Here is an 18,337-nt window from a genome sequence, read left to right as displayed (position 1 = left end):
TGGAAACCAATCTTAAAAACAATTAAATTTTTAGAGCTCTTGAGACCTGTGATATAACGCAATTGTTGGGTCTGATCCTGCACAATTCCCATATTATGAATTTCTTAAATGGGAAAAAAATGGTTGTTGTTTAACAGGGTAAATAGCATTTTTGTTTTATATTATGGGCCAGTTTCTAGCTGCTCTCTTGTTTGTGATGGATTGCACCAATAGCAATTTTTCCTCCCATGCATATCCTTGCAGGGTGCAGACAGATTCATGGTGATTACATCCCCTGAGAGCAAGGTGTGAAGGGGGTCGGGATTATACCAAAGAAGAATGGCTGAGCATAGAGGGCAATTTATACTTTATCAGGAAATACAGGGCCAGTACAGGGGCAAGCATATGCTCACTTTTTTAAAGGGTGGAATAGTTGCAACTCTTGTGCATGCTCCCCAAGAAACCTGATAACCTGCTGGCCAGGAGCTGCAAAAACCAACGTATCACTGTATTTGCAGCAGCAAAACAAAAAGCAGCAGCAGCAGGTTCTTGATAAAAGTAAAAAGTAGGTCATAGAAATAAAGCACTTCATTCTGGAACTAAAATGTTAACTTTCTAGAGAAGCAACTTGTTAAAAGACTTCCATCTAGATCCCAGTGACTACTATATAATGTTAATATTTTGACATATCAGGACACTTAGTTGCAAAAAGATTTATTTGTAATTCTTCTTGGTCTCCAAACGAGTTTCACAACATTTTGTCTAAGAAATAGCATGAACAAAAGAGAGCATTACTTGGTGCTCACTCATCAAGTCCTAATGTGCCTAGAAGCCAGTAAGGAGATAAACTTATGTTTTATTGTGCTTAAAAACTGACATAATTAATCATTATACCTTTAAAACAAAAAGGCTCAGCAATCAGTATTTCACAATAAAGCACATATTCAGTTTAATCAGAGATCTGTCAGTGCTTTGATGCCAGTGAGTTTAACTCTGATTACTGCCAGCAGTGGAGTCAATACTGGGGAACTATTGGCTATTGATGTCCATCCAGGGTTCATATATCTGCTGCATGTGAGATTCTAATGCCCCAGAGAATTCTATTTGAATAATAACATACAAATTAAGCTGTTTCTATTCCCTTCCCTCTCCCAACAGAAGATCAAAATTTTATGTTATGGTAATGAACCCAATGTAAACAAGATCAGATGCATTTACCAGCCATAAACTATGTATTTCAAGATATATGTTCAATGGACAATTTTTTCCACTGTTAAAAGGATGCTTTCAATTTAAACATTTTGCAAACAAACACTTCTTGATCTGTATTAACTTTTTAGATTATTAGAAGCAAAAATTAAAAAAAATCCAATTTATTTGTCGCTCGTTATCTTCTTAGTTTACTTTTTGCATTTCTTATAGATTGGACAATGATAATCTCTATGAGGCCTGTGTCACTTCCAGGTTTTAGTGGTATAATGTCTGGGATTCAAACACTGCAGGGGAGTGTTTGTTTGTTTTGTTTTAAAGAAGTGTTTTCACTGGATTTTTTTAAATTGTGGAAACATTTTCTATTGGCTTTATAGAAGTGTGTTTTATATAAAATTGAAAGTAGGGGGAATCAAGGGCTTGCCCAAGCAGTTTGGGAAGAATACCACACTAGAATCTCACAAATCGCCACAATATATGAGAAACTAGCAATGGCTCCACAAAATATGCAGCTACTAAGAAGTATAATGTCAGAATAAACCCTAAGGAGAACCATGTGGAATTATAGGAGGGTACCAATCAACAGTTATCTAAAATAGTAAAATAGAACAGGGGTGGGCAAACTACAGCCCGCAGGCCACATCCGGCCTGTCAGACCTTTTAGTCTGGCCCTCAGCTCCTGCCAGGGAATGGGGTAGGGGGTTTGCCCTGCTCCGGCGCTCCAGCCAGGGAGTGGGGTCGGGGATTTACCCTGCTACATGCGGCTCCCAGGAAGCAGCCGGCATGACCCCCCTCCGGCTCCTATGTAGTACACGAAAGCATGGCCAGGCAGCTCTGCGCGCTGCCCAGTCCACAGGTACCACCCCCCACAGCTCTCATTGGCCATGGTTCCCGCCTGGCTGCACCTCGGAGTCGGAGAGGGGGGACATGCTTCCAGGAGCTGCTTGTGGTAAGCACTGCCCGGAGCCTGCACCCCTGATCCCCCTCCTGCCCTCCGAACCCCTTGATCCCAGCCCAGAGCCCCCTCTTGTACCCCAAGCCCCTCATCCCCAGCCCCACCCCAGAACCCGCACCCCCAGCCAGAGCCTTCACCACCCCCCTCCCCTCCCGTGCCCCAACCCCCTGCCCCAGCCTTGATCCCACTCTCTGAACCCCTCGGTCACAGCCCAGAGCATCCTCCTGCACCTCAAACCCCTCATCCCCAGGCCCACCCCAGAGCCCGCACCTCCAGAGCCCTCATGCTCTGCCTCAGTGTTATATAATATTGTTTGGGTGATCTACCATCAGTTCCTCCTCTATCACAGAGCTCGTTGATAAGAACTCCAAAGCAGAAGCAGGAGGGCAAATAGTGGAGCATGCACAGGGACATACATCTTGAAGAACCACAGATACTGCACAAGGTGAGTAACCCTTTCTTCTTCTTCTTTGAGTAGTGTACCTATGGTGAGTCTACAGCAGTATGCCTAATGGAGGGGTGGGGCTTCGGAGTCAAATCTAATATTGAAGATACTACAGTAGAGCCAAATATGGCATCAGATGCTGACTCGTGACTGTATAATGTTAAGCAAATATATGAGCAGATGTCCAAGTCACTGCTCTGCATATTTCTGTGATCAGAATGTTCTTAAGGAAGGCTATCGAAGTGGACAGATATCTTGTGGAATGAGTTCGAACTCCAGAAGGAGATTGAAGGTCATGAGAGCAATGGCAATAGGTAATGCAGTCCAGTATCCATCTAGAGAGTCTTTGTTTAGAGATTGGGGCTCCCTTAGATCTGTCTGCAATGGAAAAGAATAGTCTGGGAGATTTTTTGAGAGGTTTCGTCCTATCCAAATAGAAGGCTAATGATCTGCTGACCTCAAATGTGTGTAATGTTGCCTCCCTTTTGTCCTGGTGTGGTTTGGGAAAGAAGGCTGGGAAGTGAATATGCTGAATTATGTGGAAGTCTTTTTGGTAGGAATTTAGGGTGTGGTCTTAATGCAACCTTGTCTTTGAAAATGAGGGGTGGGGGCATGCCATTAGTGCCCCTATCTCTCCCACTGTCTGAGCAGACATGATGGCCACTAGGAACGGGTTTCCTAGCGAGATGTAGAAGAGAGCAAGCGGCCATAGGTTCAAAGGGAGACCTTGTAAGGCACTTGAGGACAATGTTGAGATCCCATGCTGGTGTAGGACATCTGATTTGTGGGAAGAGGTTACCCATACCCTTGAGATACCTTTTTGTTGTAGAATAAACGAATAGAGAATAACCATCTATCTTATGATGGAAGGCGGTGAGGGCTGTGAGATGTACCTTTATGTAGTTTAGAGATAATACTGACTTTTTTAGTTCTAGGTCCTAGAATCTAGGATGTAGGCTAGCACAAGTGGTAGTGGAGAGGATGTAGAGGTAACGTGTCCTGAGTCACACCAGAGTTGGAATCTCTTCCACTTTTGAATGAATGTGTGATGAGTAGTTAGTTTTCTGCTATGTAACATCACCTCCTTTACATCCTCAGAGCAGTTCATTTCTAAACTTTGGAACACTGAGGAGCCATTGAGGTGGAGAACCTGAAGATTGGGGTGGAAGATCAGTCCCGCATCTTGAGAGAGGAAGTGAGAAATGGGCTGGAGAGTGTTTGGCAGGCAAATTGCCATTTGAGTAAGGTATGGAAACATGTCTGTTTTGGCCACGTTGGAACTATAAGAATAACCCTGTCCCTTTCTTTTCTTATTTTGGGCAGGACCTTTTGCTTCTACTGCATCTAGGTAGGCCCCTATGAATTCCAGATGTTGTATTGGGGTTAAAGTGGATTTTTGGACATTTAGTTGTAGTCCCAGCTGTAGGAATAGATTCATAGTCTTTTGTGTGACTTTCTCAGTGTTGTCAAAGGAATGTACTTTGAGCAGCCAATCATCTAGATATGGGAATATCATAATTCCTAGTTTGTGAAGGTATGCTGCTACGACAGAAAGGACCTTCTGCACCCAGAGTGTTCTCGATGACAGACTGCATGGGAGCACTTTGTATTGAAAATAGTCTTGATCCAGAGAGACTCCTAGAAACTTCCTGTGTGATGACTGGATTGTGATATGAAAGTAAGCCTCTTGTAGGTCAAGGGCAGGGAACTACTCCCCTTAGTCCAGAGATGGGACTACTGCTGCCAAAGTAACCATCTTGATGTGTTGTATCTTTACGAATCTCTTGAGTGACCTTAGATCCAGAATGGGTCTCCAACTGCTGTTCTTTTTAGGTATCAGGAAGTATTTGGAATAAAAACCGTTCCCTCAGTGTTGACTGGGAACTGGTTCTATAACACCTAGGTTCAGAAGATAGTTTGTTTCTTGAAATAAAAGGTGCTCATGAAAAGGATCCCTGAAGAGGGATGAGGAGGGAGGGTGGGTAAAGTAGACTGAATATCTCGTGGAGATGATCTCCAATATCTGCGTCTCTGTGATTATACATTCCCAGTTTTGACGAAAAAAGAGTAAGGTGGTCGCCAAAGAGGTGGAGATGTTTGGGTTGTTGCAGCAAATAAAAGCGTGTGTGGGGTAAACTCGGGGTCTCGATCAATATATCAAAATTAGTTTTTAGATGCTGAAGATTGTGGGTAGTGATCTTCGCTTTTATCGTCATCCTCTTTTCCGTTGGGGTTCATAATGTTTCTGGGGAGGAGGAAACTGAGCCAGCTGGGATCTCTGTGCCTGCCAACTGTGACGTAGTCATCTCCTTTTTTTTTTTTTTTGTAGATGTGTAAATTCCCCAGGAACGGAACGTGGCTCTGGAATCTTTTAATGTTTGGTGGGATTCTTCTGTTCTGTCTCCAAATAACTTGGATCCTTCAAAGGGAAAGTCTTCCACAGTGGATTGTACCTCCTTTGGAAAGCAGGAAAGGTGAAACCATTAAGCTTTCTGCATGACAACTGCAGTTGAGCTGGAGTGAGCAGCTGTACCAGGAATGTCCAGAGAGGCCTGCAACTATGTCCTTGCAAGGAGCTGACCCTCAGCAATGATTGCCTAAAACTGTTCTCTTTGATCAGTTGGGAGATATTCAATGAAGCCGTTTAACTTAGAGTAGTTGACATGATTGTATTTTGCCATAAGGGCTTGGTAATTAGCAATCCTAAATTGTGGGGTCACTGATTAATATGATTTCCTTCCAAATAAATCCAGTCATTTCCAGTTCTTGTTGTCAGGTGCCGATTTAGCATGCTGCTGTCTGCCATGTTCATGTACAGCATCGACAAGGGAATTCAGGGATGGGCAAAAAAATAAAAAGTCCATGTCCTTAGAGGGAACGTAATATTTTTTGTCTGCTCTTTTGTATGTGGGACATATTTTGGCTGGTGTCTGCCATATAGTTTTCACTGGGTTGAGCAAGGCTTCATTGACAGGGAGCGCAATGAGATCTGATGAAGAAGTATGTAGGATGTCCAGCAGCTTATGTTGTGACTTCTTCGGGCTAAATTTGTACTGAGTTCGCTACTGTCTTAATGAGATCTTGTAACTATTTGAAGTCATCTGGAAGGGTTGGTGGGGAAGGCATGACATCTTCATCAGGAGAGGACGAAGAGATGTTGGTCACAGGAGTAACCTCGTCTACTCTCACTTCCTATTCCTCAAAGATCTCCTCTTGAGGATCAGGAGGTCTGGATAGAGAAGCTGAAGGAGATTGTCTTCCTCTATCCTTTTGGGTGACACTAGATACCCTTGAGAATTGGTGTTTATAGGCTGCCTGTGGGTCTCAGTAGGGCCAGTGAGGTGGTGCTAAGTGCATGGGTGGGGACACCCAAGGGGGTCCATACCAACTGGGTGAGCTGTGCCTCCCACGGCAGTAAACTGGGGTTGTAGCGATTTCTGGGTGGCTGGCTTCTTGGTATTGTAATGGGAAGCCTTCCACAGACACTGAATAAAAATCATCATCATCCTCTTCATCATCGGTTGACAGAGGTGAAGCGGTCATGGATGCTGGGGGAGACTGCCTCAGTATTGCACATAAGTCAGGGGACTGAGATATGGCTAGTATTGAGATCATGTCAGTGCTGAGTAGAGGTGAGTCAGGCATCTCTGAGATTAGTAAATCTTCAGAGAAATCTTTTGAGCGATGAGGTAAGCTGAGCAGCAGAAGCTGATGTAGACGGAGCCGATGGTACCAAGAGTCTTCTGCACTCCAGTGAATAGCCGGTAGGTGTTCTTCTGGTCCCCTGTGGAGCCGAAGTACTTGGTACAGAGGCCTGAGAGGACTCCGTGGTGCCACTTTGGAGGAGCTATATTGCTCTATACCACTCCTTTCCCCAATGGTACCGATCTTCCCGAGTCTGTGCCCTTAGAGTCTTTAGATTTATTGGTGGTATGGTACCTGAGGATCCTGCAGCCTCGTGGGTATCCAATCATAGGTCGATCGGTACTGAAGTGGTTTTTCTGGTCTGGGATCTCTCTCTCTTTTCTCAGGGGACTTTAGCCCACTTCTTTGAGAGGAATCCAAAGATTTCCTCTTTGAAGTCACCAGAGAGCGCTGAGCCGAGGACACTGATAGAACTGACTTAGTCAAAGACCACTGTACAGGAGAGGTCCCAGGGCTGGGGTCAGAGGTTGGTCTGAGTGAACTTTCCATCATGAGGCATCTCAATTATAGTTCACGGGTCTTCCTAGCCCTTCATTTTAGTTTCACACAAAACATGCACTTTTGAGGCACGTGTGACTCTCCGAGGCAGCGAATGCAGCAGGAATGTTCATCACTGACTGGAATGGCTTCTCGACGGGAGAGAGAATATTTAAACATGGGGAAGATGGGCTATCTTTTCCAGGGTTCACTTCCCGAGAGAGAAGAGACAAAGAAGAACTAACTAAGGACAGGGAGTTAGATATTCTAATAACAAAATAAATAGGAGAAGAAAAAAAAGAAAAGAAGCAGAGTATTAACACTAATGAAAACTCTAGGAACTACACTATTAACTGCAAAACAAAAGTAAGATATAGATAATGAACTCTGAAATCGGACTCTGATAAGGCTCTGTCTGAGGCGAAAGGCGTTTGAGAAGGAACTCAGGGTGGCTCGCCTGCACTGAGGCAGAGCACAAGATGGGAAGAGTGCATGTGTGGGCCGAACGGACACTGCTACCTAAAATCTCTGGTTTGAGGTGCAAGGACATGAATACAACTAGAGTGGGGCACCCATATGGACAATACTTGAAGAAGAAAAATAATTTAACACCTGTTTCAGAGTAGCAGCCGTGTTAGTCTGTATTCGCAAAAAGCAAAGGAGTACTTGTGGCACCTTAGAGACTAACAAATTTATTTGAGCATAAGCTTTCGTGAGCTACAGCTCACTTCATGTGTTTGTTACATAGAAAACCAGAACCATTCCACTTCTGGGAAAGAGTTTCATTTATTTTTAACGGTTTTCTTTTTTGTCTCTATGATTACTGCAGACATACTATTATAACTAAAGTAGTTTAGCTAGGGAATAAGAGTAATGGAAAACCACTGTAAGTGGGAACTTGTTATCTCTCCCTCTCAAATTGGAACTGAAAGCAAATCTGGTTACAAATATAGAGACAGAACACACATTCAGCAATACTCACCTTTCTGAAAAATCTGATTCTATAAATTCCCGAGCCCGTTTTCTGTCCCTAGGGAGAAGGAAACATTTTTTTTTTTTAAATTTAACATCTTTCTTTTATGCAGGGCCAAGAAAATATATACATTTTGTATATAGGAATATCAACAGCCTTGTACTTGAGCATTTAAAAAAACATTCATTTTTAAGTACAGTTAAATGTACTATGCAAACTATGAGAGAAAAAATAATGCAAATATCACCTGACGGAATTTAAGTGAGAAATGGTTAAAATTTTGGACCCAGCATGGTACAGAGAACAGAATATCATAGTGGGAGTGAGGAAACATAGGTTCTATTCCCAGGTTTGCCACTGATTTGCTGCTCAGGCAAGTCACTTGGGCTGGCATTATTCAATGTTCCTAAGGGAGCTGGACAACCAATCCCATCGAAATTCAATGGATTTGAGTTGCTAAGTCTCTTAGACTCCTTTGAAAATCCCAGTCTTAAATTCTGTGCCTTGGTTTTTCCCATCTTAAGGAGATGATAAAGGCTACCTTTATAAAGTACTCTAAGATCTACAGATGAAAAGATGAAAAAAATATTAAGTATTAAGATTTCCATGATGGATAATGTATTCACATATCATCCAACTTATATCTTTGTTATATAACAAGGTCCTACAATTTAAGAAAGAACAGATACTTACCCTATACTAACTGTACATATACTCAGTCAGTGTGTATTCTACTATAGGTGCGCATGCATGCACAAATGGATTTATTTAACACTAGAATCTAGTGGGGTTGTGCATGCACCAGGTTCCTTCTTGTGATTGAGGATAAAGGGTGGGGTTGTTGTGACCCTTACTTAGTTCCTTCACAATTTGAACGCTGTGGTAGTAGAGGACTCTGAAAGTAGGGATAAGGGTGGTTTGTGGGACCCATATGGACCACATTAACTTGAAGAATCATAGTTACTGCGGGCTAAGTAACCCTTCTCCCTTCTTTGAGTACGTGTCTAGTGTGGATCCCACACTCTAAATGACTGGCAAGCTGGATGGTGGTATGTATAGCAGCTGCATCAGTCAGAGATTGAAGCACCGCTTCCCCCAAATTTGGCATCTGCTCTGGCAGCTAAGTCCAATGCATAATGCTTGTCAAGATTGAGTGGATTACTCCATGTTGCTACCTTGCAGATCTTGAAAACTGGAACATTCCTGAAGCAGGCAGAGGATGCTGCTTGAGCCTTGGTGGAATGAGTTTTGATGTTCAGTGGGAAAGGTACACCAGCCAACTGGTAACACAATGAGATACAGCATGTTATCCACCCAGATATCCTTTGTGATGATATGGCCTGGACTTTGGAGTGGCCACAACAACCAGAAATAAACAGGGAAACAACCTGAACTATTTGGTTTTGTCAACATAGTAAGGCAGGCTCTGGAAACGTTCTATGTGTGTAACTTCCTCTCCAGGTAACAATGGGGTTTTGGGAATATATCTTTGGGAATATATTCCAAAGACTGGAAGATTGCTTGATTCAGATGTAATTTTAAGACTAGCTGGGTGATGTATTTATGGATAAAGTGATGCTAAAAACTTTACCCTATAAAACATCGGGGAGGGAGGGTCAGTCACAAGCACCTTGGAGCTTGCACACTCTCTTGGCTGAAGTGATTAAAACTAGGAAGACAGTCTTCAGAATGAGATGACAACCAGCATTCTGAAAAGGACTTAAAAGGAGACCCCATGAGTCTTGAGAGGATAGTACTAAGGTTGCAGACAGGTTCTCTGACCAGGCCCTGAGACACTTTGACATTATCAAGTGAGAGATAACTGAATAAGACTGTACAGGTGGATAGCAAATAGAAATTGCTGCAAAGTGGATTTAATAGAGCTGAATTAAAGGCTGGAGTGTTGTAAATGCACCAACTAGTTGAGGCTCTGTAGTACTGAAGCCTAGTATGGTCCAGGCCCAGTCGGACTGCTCAAATTAAGAAATTTTTCCATTTTGACAAAAAGTCCTTCTGGTGGACATCTTCCTGATCTGTATCAGGATCTTTTGGACTTTTCTAGAGCAGTCCCTGTCTTTATCCAGCCAATATCCAAGCCTGTCAGGTGCAGTGACTTAAGATCAGAATGGAGTATCTGACTGTGCTTTTGTGAAAGCAGGCCCTGGAATTCTGGGAGCTGAATCAGAAGCTGAATGGACCGCTGCAGAAGGTTTGCCAGCCAAAACTGCCTTGGTCAGTATGAAGCTATGCGAATGATCACAGCTGTCTCTTGATTTTGGAAATCACTTTGGGGATCAGTGGAACTGGTGGAAAGTGGGGGCTGAATACCACTACAGAAGACACACATCAGCCAAGGAGCCTCGGTTCCTGCCCCCTCTGGAATGCTTGATGTTATCCTTGGTGGCAAACAGTTTTATCATGAGAACCCCCCCATTTATGATTAATCTCCACAGGGACCTCTTTTGATTGGACAGAGATTGTCTGCTCAGGAAGGCTGCCAGGTCATAGTTAATTTCCATAAGTGAAGAGCCATCAGGGTTATCCTGTGTTGGTGGCACCCTGTCCAGGGCTTGATGGACTCCAGACAGAGAGGAGACAAGCATGCGCCTCCTTGCTTGTTGATAAAGTGCATTACAGATGTGTTGTCTGTCTGGATCTTCATTGTAGAATTCTGAAAAACAGATAGGAAGGCCAGGCAGGCTAGCCTGAGGTGCCGAGCTCCAGGACACTGATGTGGAACCCCATGTTCTGAGTGATAGCTATTGCAACAGGAATTTGTCTTCAAAAAGGTATACTTTCACTGATCTAGGAGTCAAGGCTCCTATGAACTTTATCATATGTGATGAGTTAAGAGAGAATTTTGTGTAGTAGGCACCTTAGTTCAGAGAACAGGAATAGCACGTATTCTAAGCTTGCCACCATCTCCTTTTAGAAACTGCCCTTAGTCAGCCAATCATTGAGGTAAGGGTAAATGGGAATGCACTTTCTTCTGAGATGGGTCACTGCTACTTCTAGGCACTTTGTAAAAACTCTTGGTGCCACAGAGAGCCTGAAAGGCAGTACCTTACACTGGTAATGATTGGTTCTCACTGTGAATCATATGTACTTCATGTACACCAGATGGATAGCTGTGGGTCTCTCATTCCCTGTGCTGTTCCTGGTCTGGTTGAGGACTCAGATGCTGTATCCTTCAAAGAGTGATGTTTTGTGTCATCCCTCTGAGACCTCCCTTCACATTTGATGCTGTCTTTGGATTCCATCTGTCTCTATAAGTGAGTGCTGTCTTTACGTAAAGGCATGGTTGCCAGTTTTGATGCCTGTGTCAGAGAGACCAGTGCAGGTGCCAGAGCAGTTAATGACGAGACTGTCATTACTGAGGCCTTCAGTTGAAGACTTCACTGATGTTGAAGTAATCAGTGTTGAAGTCACTGGTGCCAGTTATCGTGGTGCTCTCTTTATCTTCTCTCCAGTGCTTGATCCTGGGTTATGATTTGGGCTCAAGGGAGCTCTGGCCAATGCTGGCTCATTTGGCCTTGCTCTAATAGTGATCTTCATTTCTGGGTCCAAAGTTACCATCATCGATTGCTCTAGCAGATATAGCTTGAGCTGGGTGTCCCTGGAGGAAAAGGACTTACACACAGAGCACCTGTCTGGGTTACGGCATTCCCCTAGGCAAAAGAGGCATTGTGTCCATCCTTGGTGATCAGTCACTCACAGGAGGGCAGGGTTTAAACACTTAAAATTTGGAGTTTGCCACAAGGTGTGGTGGTTAGCATGAAGTGCCTCATCCTGGAGTACAGGAGGATCCCCAGTAACTTTTCTTTTCTCTCTCTCTCTCTGTCAAAATAAATATTTCTTTACAAATTTGATGACATAAATGGTTTTAAAGTCTCTAAGAAGAGTAGTGTGTTGGCCAGGTGGAAGGTTCCTTCTCACTGCCATGGGTGGTAAGAGGGAATTGAGAGAGGGTCAGAGCCACTCTACCTTTAATCCCTGGTGTAGGAGCATGAGGAGGCACAGGGTGCACGTGTAGTCCTGAAAGACTCTGTTATTCAAAAGAATCTGATCTCGCATGCATGAGGCACGTGTACACCTAGTGTAAGATTCAGACATAGAACTTTAGAATCTTGATCAGAACATCAACAGATTAGGAGTAATCACTTAGACCAAGAGACTTTTGCAAGTCACAGAAATCTGGCTGTCCTTCAGTGCTAGATGTAGAAAAGAAAAGAGTCTCCTATATCAACCAGTGGGACAGAAATCTGAATGTCTAGTGATATTTAACAAGCACTCTAAATACCCTGCTACCATATCATACCATATACCATACCATATATCACAATAACATACACACTAATAGAAAAAGACAAAAAACATAAGAGGGCCAACCTACTGACTTACCCTTAGTTCAACAATGGCCATAAATTGGATTTACTCCCCAAAAATTCAGAACCAGTTGCTCTTTCAGAAGATTAAAAAAACCTGGCTAACTGGTCATGCAGTTTACTTGTCAACTGTTCAGGTTGTCATTTCTGCCACAGAGCAAAAAGTGCTTAACAGGCCTTGTGGCTAAAACATAGGACCAATAGTCAGGATAGAAAATTCTATTCCCATTTCTGCCACAGACTTACTGGGTACCCTTTGACAAGTCACTTAAACTCTCCATGCCTCCATTTCCCCATCTTTAAAACTGGGAATATATTACTGACATACACATCACTGGTTAGAAAACTGAGGATTACTTAATTAGTGTCTGAAAATTGATCTGAGAATCCTGGATGGAAGTGCAAAATATTACTGAGAGAGTAATAATATTAATAGTTGATGTAGCATCATCCAGCCACTTACACACACTGTGCCTTTTCTGTCTGTCTAATTTTTTATAAGGTCAGCCATCACCATGGTATCTCAGCACTTACAGCATTCAAAAGATATATAAGCCTATTTTAAACGAGCAGTAGTATTTGCAGGGAAGGATATGCTGATGTTGGACTACTGGGTATACTTGTCCTAAAAGTCTTACTTGAAAATTAAAAGTGATCTTCAAAAACATTGTACTAAATCTGTCCATGATATCTTAAGGTGCAGGAATGCCGAAATCAAAAAATAAAGGGGTCCTGAAAGATTTTAAAGGTCAAAACCCAAAGCACCTTGCTCTTCAGTCAAAGATCTCTGTGAGAACAGTAGATTGCAACACGGTAAATCACTAATATGAAAATACAGTCATCAGCAACATTTAGAGTTTATCACTAGTTTTATGGCCTGTTTTAAAAAAATAGCTGTTAAGGCATGTTTGACACACCCGTCTACTGTTGGCAAACACCAATAGTCCTCTACAGTAAGGATACCATAAATTTGTACAGATCTATGAAGAGCAAGGACTTGTTTTAATTCCGCAAATTCATTCAGTCCTTTGCATTACTACAGGAAAATAAGTTTCACCACAAACCCATATACAAATTAGGTAGTGAAATGAACCCGGACTGAAATCACTGGTACATGTAGTTACACGCTTACATATTACAGACATTAAAAGTACAAAATATGCTTACAGCACACACCCTTTGAACTGTGTAGGAACTAGGTTATTTGAGCCAAGATACACATGCAAGAGTATACAGAAGAAAAATCAAAACAGGTTTGCCTCACTGCCCAGCACTTCTCTTTAAACAAAACAAATCCTTACTCTGGAATCCAGGCAGTGGCTTCTGTTATGTGCGTCTGAGTGACCATTGCTGGTGCTGGGGTGTATGGACTCCCAATCAGAACACTCCCTGAATTGGTCAGTCTTTGTGGTGTGCTTATGATCTATGAAAATTAGAAACAAAATTATGTTCTATAAAACAATTTAAAAGTAAATGGACATAAATCAAAACTAATCATGGTCTTAAGCAACAGTAAAACAATTTTAGCATTATATAAACTGCAGTCACATGCACTTAACACTGAAGAGGCATCTCTTAAAAATATGGCCTCAAACTATCCTGCAACATATTATATTCCAGGCCTTAATGTCAGATCCAATTCCACTGTCATTTGGCAATTTCTTTCAATCTAATGAGAGAGATTTTCTTAAGTAAAGAGTATGAAATTGAACTTTTGCTTACAATGCATGTATCAGAGGTGAAAGGCTCTCTCTCTCTCACACACACACACAGCTGTCTCTTGATTTTGGGGATCAGTGGAACTGGTGGAAATGGGGGCTGGATACCACTGTAGAAGCAGGCATCAGCCAAGGAGCCTAGGCTCTTGCCCCTTCTGGAACACCTGATGTTGTCCTTGGTGGCAAACAGTTTGATCATGAATCTCCAAAATCAAGAAAATTCTGCAGGACTGTAGATGAATTATATAATCATATACATAGAATTATGAAATCTATACCTTAAAATTCTGTTTAAAATGTTGTCTACATTAAAAGAGACCTGTTGCAGCTGAATCAGCGGGTGCAGCTAATCAGTTCTGAACACAGTTTAACTCAGGGATCTCAAACTCAAATCACCACGAGGACCACATGAGGACTCGTACATTGGCCAGAGGGCCACATCACTGATACCTTTTCATACAAAGATACAAAAGCCCTCCCTCCTCTGCCCCCAGCCCTGCCTCCACTCCACCCCTTCCATGAGGCCCCGTCCCCTCCCTGCCCCTAGTCCAACCCCTTCCCCAAATCCCCACCCCGCCTCTTCCCCTGAGCGCGCCACGTCCCCGCTCCTCTCCCCACCCCCTGGAAAGTTCTAAGCGCTGCCAAACAGAGGAGCGAGGAACGCGGCATGCTCGGGGGCGGTGGAGGTGGGGGGGTGCAGGGAGCTATGGTGGGCAGCAGGAAATAACTCAGTGGGCAGCATGCGGGCCTCGTGTTTGAGACCCCTGGTTTAACTCCAAGTGTAGACAAGGACAAACCAAGTTGCCTAAAATAGTAACTTAATTTCTTATTAATCAATCAATCAGTTTACCTGTACTTTTCCTGAGGCCTGTAGTGATCCATGTGAGTCAAAACTGCATACCTTAGATTTTGATGGGACTAAATTTTAGTCATTCGACTAATCTGGATGGCTCTTATTCAGGCAATAAAAAAAGGCCTACACAAACAACTGTTAGGTTAGTTGGGTTATGTATTCATGAGGCTTTCAAGTTGTAATGGGTCCACCACAGTAGGGATAGGTATATCCTTCTTGGAACAATCAGAATCCTATGTGTACTGTTGACGCTGGGCCTGAATTTTTTCAGTATCCGATATTGCAAATGCCTCATTCGTAGATGAGCGTAGGGCGTTACATTCATCGCTGAAGCCATGAGACCTATTAACCACACAAAAAACGGATAAATTTGTTCTGGAAATTGATGTAGAAGGTTTAAGGCTGATTTTTTTCTTTAAGCATCTGTCTCCACTGTTAAGTCCAAGATGGCTCCTGTAAAAGGAATCCATTGAGTGGGTATTAAAAATGATTTTTCCCAGTTTATTCTGAGCCCTACATTGTTGAAAAGCATACAGATCTGAGGCATGTCTATAGAGAGGACTTTCTTTGATGGAACAGGTTGAGAAAGTCCATCCAATAAAGGTGAAATAATTCTGCTTCTAGAGAATTAACCCAAAATATCAAACACTGGGTGGAAAGTCTCCTCCACAGCTCTTTATAGCATGCCCAGAATCTTAGGCATTATATCCTTTAGTTCAGAATAAGAACTACATCCTCTGAAGGGAATGAAAATGAAATCCTTACATTATCACCTGGGATATTTGACCCTCCAATTCTGGATCCATCTCATAAATTCATTTGATTAACATAGTTCTTCTTCCTCCTCTAACAGCATACCAGGAATGATCACTGATCCAGTGTCTTCAGCTCCAGAGGCTTGAAGTTCTCTCCCATGGCAAGTGGAGAAAGTTTCCTTGGATAAATTTGTCCTGGTGAGGGCCAATACAGCTATCTAATCTATGGTGGAACCTGCATTCTGGACAGAATTCTATATTTGGATCCAGGCGATAAAAATTTTGTTGATAAGGATCTTCATCACACTGCCTTCTTACAAGCAGTCTTTCTTTGTGCTGCAGTATCTGTTCCTGATCAGAGTCATATTGCAGATTCAATATCAGTTCTGAACCTGATGCTAGGAGTGATAGAGCTTCTGGCTGTAATATTGAGAAAGGTGAGAGTTCTTTGCTCAGAGAATCAGAAGGAGTCTTACATGGAGGAGAAACTGAAGAGCTTTCCTGATTTTGTCCCTATACGCTCGCCCTATTCCCATGTATACTTCCTTGGTGACATGCCCCTCCAGCCATTTCCTGTACATATCCCTTTTGGTTTTTAGATAGCTAAAAAGCTCCTTGTGCAGCCACATTGGCCTCCTGTCTCTCTTATCTTTCCTTTGCATCGGAATAGCTTGATATTGAGCCTCTAGTATTATACTTTTAAGAACTGCCAGCCCCCTTTGACCCTGATCTTTCCATGGGACCATGCCTATTATTTCTATGAGTCTGTTGAAATCCATCTTTCTGAAGTCCAATGTCCTTGTTTTGCTGTTCTCATGTCCTCCTTTCATAGAATATTGAATTCTATCAGATCATGATCACTTCCTCCCAAGTTTCAGACCACCTTCACAACTATTTCAGCCCTGTTGGTCAAAACCAGCTCCATAATGGACGACCCCCTTTACAAATACTTTACAAAGGTTTGTAAGAACCATTATTCCTGATTTACAGATAAGGAAACCGAGGCATAGAGAGATTAAGCAATTCATCTAAGGTCACTGTGTCAAAGTGACTCATCAGCTGGCATGCCACCTTGTGGCTAGGTAAGGTGTTGCAGGGTTTTCTTCTCCGCAGTCTTGCTGCACAGATCTGCTAGTGATCCCCTTTTTCCTTGTGACTTGGCCCTCTGACTCAGTCACCTTTGGTCTCACCACTTTTGGGGTAAACCAGGGTTTTTACCAATAGTCCCAGGACCTCACAGGATGTTGATAGCCTTGAGCCAGGCCTAATAGTCTCTCTGGCAATTGTGTCTGGAGTCTTCCTGCTAGTCTTCCCATTGAGAGTACAGGGGAACCCAGTCCCTCCCTCTACTCTGGGTTCCAACCCAGGGATTATCTGGTCAGTCCTCTTACTCCTTCTGTGGGGTATTCTTCCTGCATTAGCCCACCATCTCACCAGGCATCTCTCCTCGGGTCAAGCTCCAAGTCCTAGTTCTCTAGGTAACAAAGAAAAGGAAACTAAATGATTACCGTTAAAGTGCCAAGTCAGTCATTTATCCTTATACTAAGAACTCTGGTAAAGTATTTAAAAAAGAAAGGTTACTTCTCTTCTAGTAACTGCAGTTCTTCAAAATGCGTGCCCCCTATCTGTAGTGCATTGTGGGGGTCCATGTGCTCCATGTGCCAGAAAGCCAAAGATTCTTGCTAGTAGTATCTGTTGGTCTGTGTCTGAGCCCCCTCCTTCTCATGCTTTAAGTACATTAAGTATTCAAAAACACAAGAAATGGAAGCAGATACAGGAGAGCCAGATTGTCCCTTCATCCAAGTTTGAAATCCAGGCCACTTTAGATAGTAACAAATTCTAGTAGATTGCTTTTGTGAGTTAATTAGTACATCCTGCACAGATGAAGAATGCGACTGCTCAAGAGCAGACTGCTCAAGTCCAATCACTCATGTCATCAGGTGAAGAGAGTGTGGGTCCATAAGAAAGATCCTGCCCTCCTGCTTGGACAGGAGAGTTGACGGCAGGGGAAGATATGTGAAGACTCTGCTGGACAGCTGAAGGAGACTGGTAATGACCACTGCAGATATGGCCAAGTCGGGGCAATGAGTATCATCCTTGCCCTGTCCTGATAATATCTTTCTTTTAAATCAATGGGAAGAAAGGAAACACATTCATCAAGCCCTTCCTCCAATGCAAAAGGAAGGCATCTGACAGGGACTGTCGGTCTCTGCTTGCTCTGGAACAGAGAGGCAACATATTCTGTTGACCCTTGTTGTGAACAGGTCAACCTTTGACTGACCCCAGCTGGAGAATATAGTCTGAACCAACTGATCCTTTACAGACCATTTGTGCATCTGGGAGCTGTCTCTGCTAAGACAGTTCATGACGATACTGTTTTCCCCTACTAGGTGCAGGGCCACAGGATAAAATGTCATGACAAACACACCATTTGCCTCTGTGGACAGAAGAGCAGAGTGGGCCGCCCCTGTTTGTTGTTGTCATCATCATCATCGGCAATCCCTCAATTCGAGGATGATCTCTACCACAGCTTGATGTAATACATCACTGATGTATTGTCTGTCACAACCTGTACAACACTCCCTTGCAGGTAAGGGAGGCATGATTTGAGAACCAGATGAACAGGTCTTAATTCCAGTACATTGATATGCATGGATCCCTCCTGAGGGGGCCAGTGCCCTTGAACTGTCAAATGAATCAGATGTCCTCCCTAACCCTTTGTTGATGTGTCTGAAGTCACTGTACAGGATGGACTTGTAGGATTGAACTGTGCACCTCTGAGCACATTCGTCTCGACTGACCATCAGTGGAGGGAGACTATGACATTCTGAGGCATGGTGATCAATGACTGAAGATTGTTCTGATTTCGTCTGTAAACCTGAG

The 18,337-nt window shown here is 43.1% G+C and overlaps 1 protein-coding gene and 1 long non-coding RNA gene across 8 annotated transcripts in view; one reads left to right on the top strand and one right to left on the bottom strand.

Annotated features, from left to right (window-relative positions):
• LOC140917303 (uncharacterized) overlaps nt 1–5,471 on the top strand; it is a 63,168-nt gene extending 57,697 nt beyond the window's left edge. The window contains exons 2-4 of the long non-coding RNA XR_012160786.1: nt 2,493–2,588; nt 3,687–3,834; nt 4,918–5,471. This is a non-coding gene — a long non-coding RNA (uncharacterized LOC140917303). The remainder of the gene's footprint in view (nt 1–2,492; nt 2,589–3,686; nt 3,835–4,917) is intronic.
• The window catches only part of TFDP2 (transcription factor Dp-2), a 156,772-nt gene that overhangs the window by 32,123 nt on the left and 106,312 nt on the right, over nt 1–18,337 (bottom strand). For 5 of the 7 annotated variants that reach the window (XM_073359797.2, XM_073359798.2, XM_073359794.1 and 2 more), the window contains 2 exons: nt 13,430–13,551; nt 7,753–7,800 (listed from right to left, as the gene is read on the bottom strand). In XM_073359797.2, coding sequence (XP_073215898.1) covers nt 7,753–7,800; nt 13,430–13,551 — 170 coding nt within the window. The remainder of the gene's footprint in view (nt 1–7,752; nt 7,801–13,429; nt 13,552–18,337) is intronic. The other 2 variants (XM_078854421.1, XM_073359796.2) reach the window with 2 other exon arrangements.

The sequence above is a fragment of the Lepidochelys kempii genome, chromosome 9, assembly GCF_965140285.1.
Source record: "Lepidochelys kempii isolate rLepKem1 chromosome 9, rLepKem1.hap1, whole genome shotgun sequence".
Classification (NCBI taxonomy): Eukaryota; Metazoa; Chordata; order Testudines; family Cheloniidae; genus Lepidochelys; species Lepidochelys kempii.
Note: the sequence above shows the minus strand (reverse complement) of the source record. Positions and strands in the feature narration are given on the sequence as shown.